The sequence below is a fragment of the Zingiber officinale genome, chromosome 2A (assembly GCF_018446385.1).
Source record: "Zingiber officinale cultivar Zhangliang chromosome 2A, Zo_v1.1, whole genome shotgun sequence".
Classification (NCBI taxonomy): Eukaryota; Viridiplantae; Streptophyta; class Magnoliopsida; order Zingiberales; family Zingiberaceae; genus Zingiber; species Zingiber officinale.
Window position 1 is genome coordinate 156313865 of NC_055988.1, and position 8900 is coordinate 156322764.

The 8900-nt window shown below is 34.7% G+C and overlaps 1 protein-coding gene across 3 annotated transcripts; it reads right to left on the minus strand.

Annotated features, from left to right (window-relative positions):
- Positions 1-1179: 1179 nt before the first annotated feature.
- LOC122042865 (macro domain-containing protein VPA0103-like) lies at positions 1180-8075 on the minus strand. 3 transcript variants are annotated; one of them, XR_006129375.1, is made up of 8 exons: positions 7694-8074; positions 3700-3748; positions 3322-3424; positions 3139-3234; positions 2960-3034; positions 2807-2876; positions 1646-1698; positions 1180-1551 (listed from the first exon to the last, which is right to left on the minus strand). XR_006129375.1 is itself a non-coding variant. In XM_042603215.1 (8 exons), the coding sequence occupies exons 1-7, from the start codon at positions 8012-8014 to the stop codon at positions 1465-1467; spliced, it is 801 nt and encodes a 266-aa protein (XP_042459149.1). In that variant the 5' UTR covers positions 8015-8075; the 3' UTR covers positions 1180-1381; position 1464. The 3 variants fall into 3 exon arrangements, 2 of the variants coding, with proteins under 2 accessions (XP_042459149.1, XP_042459148.1); XM_042603215.1 differs by lacking the exon at positions 1646-1698 and having other exon boundaries at positions 1180-1381; positions 1464-1551; positions 7694-8075; XM_042603214.1 differs by lacking the exon at positions 1646-1698 and having other exon boundaries at positions 7694-8075.
- Positions 8076-8900: the final 825 nt, after the last annotated feature.

Here is an 8900-nt window from a genome sequence, read left to right on the forward strand (position 1 = left end):
ATCTGGATTGCTAAAAAAAATTATTTGACTCCGAGATTTTAGTATAGTAAATATTCTAACAATTAATCATGCATCTAAGATTCGAATTTGTATTTTTTTTTTCTCCAATAGAATGACAAACCTAAGGATACTGGCCAATTTGGACGAACAATCACAAGTATTTCTTAATTTACTTGGTAAGTAGAATGTGAAATTAGACTGTGTATTCAGTATTAATCAAATTGTAAGATTTAGATACCTAATATAGAAAAAACTAATTAAATATTTTTAAAAAATAATATTAATTTTTGACAATAATTAAAAGAGGATATCACATTTAACAAATCATCAAATGAGTACACCTCTCTTATAAAAATCATCAAATATGCACCATATCATATATTTTATCTCAAAAATATTATGTTATCTCAAAAATATTATGTTATCATAATAGTTATGACTTGTAACAGTTAGTATATATTATTATAATATTATAGTAATTACTAATTATGCAGCAACTATTTAACTAGATGTTCTAACTGTTTAAAACTAATTTTAATCGATTTAAAATAATTTTAATTAAATCATTAAAAATATTTTAATATAATGCTATTTATAATTCAAAACTTTAATTACAGTTGAATAAATACTTAAATAGCTACTACAATTCATAAATCGATTTCGATAGATTTTAATAAAATTTAAATAATTTTGATCAAATATATAATAATAATATTTATATATAATAATTTTAATTAAAATAAAATAATAGTTTTTTATATTATACCAACTATTAAATAATACATTTAAAAATTATATTTTTATATAAAATATCTAATGCCCTTTTGAATTTTTTTTTTAAATATCCATTTTACGATTCATTAATATTGTGAAACATCTTGTAATTTGTTTATCCATTATCATTTTTAAAATACATGTGTTACATTTTACTCATTTATTTTTAAAAACAAAATTGTTAAATTTATTTTAACACTTAGTTTGCTCAATTTTGCAAAGCAAGTTGATATTTAGTCTCAAAATCTAAAGGGTAAGAACGGCGGAAAAGTATGCTCGCCTCTTTTTTCTTGTTTTTTCAAAGGGTAGCGTGACTAATCCAGTTCCAGGTTGTGTTCAGGCGGGCTCGTAGTATAGTAACAGATCATTGTGGCCAACTCTTTTCCGTTGTTTTGAGTCCAACCATAGAACTAAACTAAAAAGTGCTTATTAAAAAATAATACTAGAAAGATACTCAGTATATTAGACTGAAAGGAAAGGAAAACTCAAATCATTTTGGTGCCATTGTCACCTAAGAGCATAATCTAATCCCACTGCACAGACAAGAGATAGTCTTTGCAATCCAGAGCTTCCTGTATAGATCTCAGGACACACACGATTGAGAATTCTGGATTAAGTAGATGGTCAATGCATGGTTTTCATGGCATAAAATAATGAACCCTGCTCACTGTGATTACATCCATACTCACATTAAGCAAGCAATTGCAACTCCGTCTCCTCACTTGCAGTTTGAAGCCAAACACCATAGAGCTCATCGGAGAACAACACAAAATGTATCTGCAAGCAAAATTTATCAGCATATTATTCAACTCAAGTAGATTACATTCACAATCTACAAAAGTTAATCAGATGATTAGATTCTATGAAATACCTTTGCCGGAGAATGAAGCAACAACAGCTTGCAATTTAGGGATTGAAGAATCACTTTGAATTTACACAAAAAACGGAAAAAGGAATATGAATATCTTAACAATAAACAAATTATGAGTATCAACTATCAGGAGGCCGGAATTCGGTATATAGTTGTTATTCCATAAATGATCTCAAATTTTGTTAAGAATATATCATTTCACATATTTAAACTTTTAAGTACACCTTAGATTTTTTTTATCAAGTTAGAATTTCCTTCGATCATTCATCTACCTTCACCCCTTCAATTCTAATTCCTTAAATCCTAATTTATTCTGCTTATGTAGTAATAAGTTTTGTAATTGACATATAAGGCAATCTTTGAACATAATAATATCATCTTAGTCTGTTTTCTCACATTCAAAATTCTAAGAGAGCTATGCTGAACTGATATAGGATATTAGCTCTTTTATAATAAAAATTCGTTTTTCTAATGTCAAATATTCATTTTAGCATTTCATTTTAATCACACTAATTTACTAGATACTATTTTATAATTGTTCAATATTCCATAAAGTATATTTAATAGAGTCATATTCTTATAAAATATCAATTTTCTCAGATTCAATCCTAAGTGCACAACCATCAAACCAAACATGAAAAACAACCCTTCAATTTCTGTTTTCATTCTAACAATAATATCTTCATAATATCTCCTGGTTGACAATAAATCCAAGCTATATAATACCTCTTGCTTGCAAATATTTCCACCCATAAAACTTTGGATAGCTTTTCACGTTTTCATTTCTTATAAGTGATGTTGTATTTAATGCATTAAAGTTCATTTTTGCTTTGGTTAAAACCTTTTGGTTTTCACTTTTCTGAGTCGACAATTCAAGGTTCGAGTTTATTCTATCTAGCTATTAGCACAATATTGTCAATTAGTACTAAGAACAGCATCAAAATGCTTATATACTAATGAACATTCAAATTCCATGACACTATTAACAATTTCAAGGCATCTATATAAAGAGAACAAAGCGAAACATGAAAATAAATGTCAAAGTACAAAACTTGAAAAGACCTGATGAATGAACTTAACCAACTTTACAATATGAGCATATTTTTCTCCATAACAAGGAAAGTGTAATCCATTTCAAAGAGTATGTAACAACATATCTACCTCTTTAAAGGTGTCAGGGAACTCTTTCAACACTGATATTGCAATTCTGGAAGCTTCTTTGAAAGGATATCTTCAACAAAATAGAATGAAAAATCACAAGAAAACATGAGCAGCAGTTAAACTTACACAAGCATAAACGGCTAAAATGGATACCTGTAAACACCACAAGAAATGGCTGGAAAAGCAATGTATTGAATATTATTCTCTTTGGCAAGCTTCAAGCTATTTCTGCAATAGAGAATGCAGATAGTTGAGCTTTAAGGTGATCATCAGATTGAAAGGCAAGCATGTTTTAAGTTAGAACAGGCATCAATATAGGAAGCTCTCTTCACCTAAATGCATTACTGAGAGAAACCTCAGGGTGCTCATCTTCATCATAAATAGGGCCAACAGTGTGTATCACATAAAAAACAGGCAACCGGAATGCTCTGTACACCATGTAAGTCATTTTGTGGTAATTGACAGGTAGGGTTAGCATGCAACAAACTATTGCATTTAACAGAAATAAAACATACGGAGTAATTCTGGCTTCTCCTGTGGGGCAGCGTACTCCTCTGCGGACCTCTGGTACCTTACGACATGCATCAAGAAGTTCTGGGCCAGCAGCTCTATGTATAGCTGATAAAAAAAAGCTCCAGCTTTCAAAAGGGAAAAAAAGAATAAAAAAAAAGAGAGAGAAAGGATAACATCCTTGGCAGAATCTAAAGGGGGTGGATCCTCTGGTCCACAAGGCTGGACCAATTCATGGTCCAGCCTTTGCATTGGTGGGGGGCAATGGGCCTCCACCTGTTAACAGGTGGGGGCTATTGCCTCCCACCAATCTCCTTGTCCCGGTCCAGGAGCGGACCGGGACAAGGGGACCAGAGGATCCTGTCCCGAATTTAAATGCTTACCTCCATCCACACCACCACCTCCAAGCAATTGTTTGTTAGCTGCATTTACCTGAAATTTACCACCCATCACTTTTGCAACTCATACAATAAAAACTAAAAGGTGAGACCTTATATAATGCTGTTGCCTTTTCCAGCGTTAGAGGAAACTTATTAAATTGGCAAAAAATGCATCAGATGTGATTACAGATCTGCTACAGCAAAGTAAACATAATTTAACTACTTCCAAAACAGCAGCTTGGACTTGACTCTGATAGAGTCAAAAATTTGTCACTCTAATTGTATCAAACAATTTTCCTCTATCATCATGAAATCAATTCATTAATCATTTGTCACTAGAGGCCACTAGTTATCTTATTCACAAACAATCTGCAACAAAAGCCTTCAAAAACTCCAAATCTTAACCAACCACCATATATGGTAGAGCTGCTGTCAAACAGCCCGGAGCGTGGCGGGCTGGCCCGTAGTGGGCCAACCATTTGGCAGTGCGGGCAGGCGGGCAGGCGGGCTGACCTGGCAGATTAGAAAATCTCCAACCCAACCCAAGGCGAGTTAGGCAGGCCGACCATTTGATAGGGCACGCTGCCTCATCTTGGCGGACTGGAAAATCTCCAATCCAACCCAAGGCGAGTTAGGCGGGCCAACCCACAAGTCGATTAAAAAATAAAAAAAATATATATATAGAAAAGATTAAAATTTTTAAGTTTGGGTTACGGATTAGGCGGGTCAAACCCACGAGCCCATTCAATTTTCCATTTTAATTTTAAGTTTTGGAGAAATTTTTTTTCTCAACCCATGGGCCAACTCAAGCCCCATGCAGGCTAACGTGCGCGGGTCGCGGACCTAAGCGGATCATGGGTTGGGCCCAAGCAAGTCAGCCTACCCAGGTTGATAAAATTTCAACCCAACTTACTTAAATTATTTGGCGAGGTAGGCCAACCCGAAGGGCCCAACCCAAATTGACGGCTCTAATATATGACGGAGTCAATTCATCAACATGACTTGATGACACCAGATATCTTATTTGAAGACAATTTACAAAAGAAGGCATCTATAAAGCAAACCATAGCCAAGTTAATATTTTCTCCTCTGTACTATGGGTGTAAAAAAATTCTGGGAAAAGTTATTCCAATTAGAATGAATTTCAACCTTAATGAGTGAAGTAAAGTTGAAATAGTATACAAGCATAAATACTTTTTATACAAAGTCCAATGAACTCCCAATAAACAGGCTAGTTACCCTTTAATGTTTCAATAATACTTCATAAACTTGACCCGAAGGAGGAGCACAAGTATTTTGGTTAAGGGACAAAGAAATCAATATGCAGAAAATATTAATGATAGTGAGGTGTAGTTCAAAAATTTATACAGGCATAAGTTTTCGCTGAAGCATTGAGTGAACCGACAAGAATTAGGCGATTGCATTTTCAACTATATTTCATAAAATTGACCATGGAACAACAGCCCAAGTTTCTTGGAATAGCTAAGAGACAGGGAAAATCAGTATATAGTAAGAATGAGGAGCCAATATATAAAGTGGTTTAGCTGCATCTGAATATGTATTTCTTCACCATATCACGTACATCTTTGCAATATAAATAATGATATTCAAGATTATGCTGGCCACATGTACAAGTATTTCTGGTTGTGAACTAACAGAAAATCAAATGAACAAACTCACAAATAATTAACCTAGGTTTAAACAATCAGAATGAAATAATGTAAGCTAGGCATGCTAAAGTTAAGGAAAAAACTTGTTAAGTGTTCAATGGTTATTGTGAATATTGCTTGAGTAGTTAATAAACAAAATTAACAAATAAGTGTCATATTACAGGTTTAGTTATTTTTTAAGCAAGTATTTAATACAATCTAGCATGTGTAGTTGAAGTTTTATATGAAAGTTGTATTATTATTTTATATATACAATGTTTTGTTTAATTGTCAATTTAAAATGTATCATATTAATAAAGTACATATTCAAATCTTATTCATCAACCAGATGCCAAACTTGAATAGATACTATCCTTATGCATTATAGTCACCAAAATATTCTAAATAATCTTTGATCAAACATGTCACAAAGTTGTATTGTTGGTTCATAATAATCAACAAATAAATAAGCAAAAAAATTAAGTCTATTTGTCTAGACTTAAGTTTATCGAGAAGCTAAGTTTCATCTCTACAATTCTTAATTATAAGGATATTGGCTCCAGTTAAGCTTGCCACTCAATAAAAGCAGAAACGCTGCTGGAGCCTGATGAACATTCGAATAAACAATTTTGAACACAAGTTTTTTTGCTTGGTTGAGTTTGAGTCAAGCTTGTTTATCCTTTTAATGGACATATTTATGCAGACTGACCTTGTTGACCTCATTTCCATCCTGACAAGTATTTCAGTTGGCTCATTGAGCCCTGAGATAATTTATTTTGTTCAACCAAAAATTGTTTTTATAGGAGTGAATCAGATGGAGAAGATGAATAATCTAGTTAATAATTATCTTAATTAAAAAACAAATAGACACAGTGAGAAGAGAAGAAGTCTCTTAGTTGTGAGCATGCTATAAGCATTGAGTAGGCCCATGGGATGTGGGACATTGAAAATAGAAGAAAACTACTAATTCATCTCCGAGTAGTATATGTCTATGGTGTGTGCACAAGAAAACTTTCAACTTTAAGCCATTTATTGAAAGGCGCCATTCAAGCAATATAGTTGGGCTATGGTTGAATCACATTGATTAGGCCAAATTTCTATGAAAAATAGAACATAGGACTAATTAGAGCTCATTGCTACTCAATGGAGAAAAATGTCAGCTTGAAAGTGGAATGAAAAGAATCATATTTTAGTCTTATTAGTGGTTTCCCATTTTATATGTTTCCTTTATTTCTTTAATTTCTTCCTTGAGTAGTGTTTGGATATTAAAAACCACCTTAACAAATTGCGCAAAGATCTAAGTCTCAAGTGCAGATACCACATGCCAAACTACCAAAGCCATAGCTTTTGGTTGTGCTAGAAAACAGCACCTTCCATGAAACAAAGTGATGGGACTACATCATCACATATAACAATGGGTATTTTAAGTTGTATAAGAATTATCATTATTTGTTTTCTTATTGATACCCTGTGTAATAATCCCCCTCCAGCGTAACGGCTCAGCCTACATGACCGGCTCCACTTTAGTAAACCCAATACATGTGGCCATGCTCCAGATATGAATTGGACATTGGCATGACCGGCACACGATTAGCAATCCACAAGATCCAATAATCTGTTAGGGTTTTGGAGCAAGATTGTCTATAAATAGCACACCTAAAGGTGGTCTCTATTATAAAAATTTAAATTCTCTACTGTTTTCTTCCTTTATATTTTTACTGTTATGTTATTTCCATGGCACCCATGGTGACTTAAGCATTTGAAGGGCCTCGCCAAGATGACTCCCAGCATTCTCTAACGTGTGTTGCTCTATGCTGGTCCAGCCACATCTCGAAAGGAGGCTTCGTCAGTAATTTTCAGCGAAGTAGCAGATTTCCGCTGCATCACTTTATAGTCTCCTTACTCTCTGGAGGTCATGCTGCTCAAACTGGTTGAAAGAAGACTTCCACTCCTTCAATGTGATTTATACTTAGTGTCCACAGATATAGGTTGCCAAATCTGATCTCTAGTTTGTCTCATTGTGGCAATATCTCAGACGTCATTGGGGAAGTCGCGCCTTAAGCATGATCTTATTACACGGGGAATGGCAATGTCTTCCCATGAAGAACAATGGGCACTAAATGTTTGGGCTTGTATCATGCAGTCAGATGCAACTAAACAAATATAGAAGTTAATACAGAAAACTACTCACTTCCCTATACCAGGTCTGAATCCCCAAAAGATCTTCCTAAACAAAACTAGCCTAGCTGAAAAATTCATATAAAAGAGGAGAACAACAATCAATATCACAGCAATAAAAAATAAAGAAATGAGTTCAAATTGAAGGATGACGGTTTTGCGATACTCACGATCGCGTCGGTTGACCCGTCCACGGACCACAAGGTGATATCTCCTTTCTGGATCTTAAGGACGCTCAGAGGAGAGAACTGGAAGGTTAGGACAGATCCACCGGCGGATGAGGCCGAAAACCCTGCCCTAGCCGCGGCCGGGTGGGACGCCACCTGTTGTTCCATGCCGCTGGAGGAGGAGATTGGGAACACCGGTATAGTGCGGAAGGTCCTGAGAGGGTTCTCGACTGCTGGAACCCTGGTGAGCCTTCTCAGAGAGGGAGTGATGAGGTGCCGAGCGGCTTTTGATAGCAAGAATGACGATGAAGCAGACGCCAACATTTGAGAGGGAGCGTCGCGGAATGGGTATCCTTCTCTCCCCGGTCACTTCGTTTATTATTTTTTTTTTTTCTAAATTCCTTATTTAACCAAGAATCTTTGATTTAAGTTTACGATGATTTCCCTCACTCCCGGTAGAGGTGATAAATATGTCAGATTTAGATCAGATTTTCAATACTGTGGTTTATATCGATCAGAAAAATTATATGAATCTCAAAAAAAAGTGAATATACACATAACATAATAGGGTCTATAAAAATAAATGATGAGTCATAAATTTATGTATCTATTCTTGAATTTTTTCTTGAAATTTTTTTTTGTACATATCATTACTCATATCCATCGGTATCGAATACCATTTTCATATTTATATCTATTAAGCATATGATATTTGATACAGATTATGACACGGGTCATGATGAATAAATTTAGGAGATGACACGAAGGATAAATTAAGATGAGGTGATGGTTAAAGTAAAGATGGAGGGATATTTGATATTTCGCTCTGTTGATCGTTTGACCCTAGAATCCTTAAATCTCGTCTAAGTGGTTCCAAAACAAAACACCCGTATAGGACAAATTGGTTGTTAGTTGGGTAGAATGTAAGAGTTCTAAAGTTTTATAATGAAAAAGAGAAATAGGGCACTAGGTCAGTTAATGGTCGGTAGAACTTAGAGGAATTCGGTCACGCGAAGTTTGGCTACGTAAGGCTTCTATGGGCACTCAACCGGGCAAAAGCTCGGGTGGGCCTAAAGACAATTAGCTCTATAAAACTCTTAGCATATGTTCGGACAAATATAGACTAAATGGATATCAGGTTCTCTGTTAACACCCGACCGGGCAAGGCTCGGGCGAACCCAGAGATACTTAACCTTATATAGTTCTCGAT

Bases quoted from the DNA above. Each gene is read 5' to 3' on its own strand.
- LOC122042865 (XM_042603215.1), bottom strand. From the start codon at position 8,014: ATGTTGGCGTCTGCTTCATCGTCATTCTTGCTATCAAAAGCCGCTCGG. The intron at 3,425-3,699 runs GTAAGCATTTAA...TTTTTTTATCAG, and splicing joins AGGTGGTGGTGTGGATGGAG to CTATACATAGAGCTGCTGGC. The intron at 1,552-2,806 runs GTAGATATGTTG...TTTTGCTTGCAG, and splicing joins TCCCTGACACCTTTAAAGAG to ATACATTTTGTGTTGTTCTC.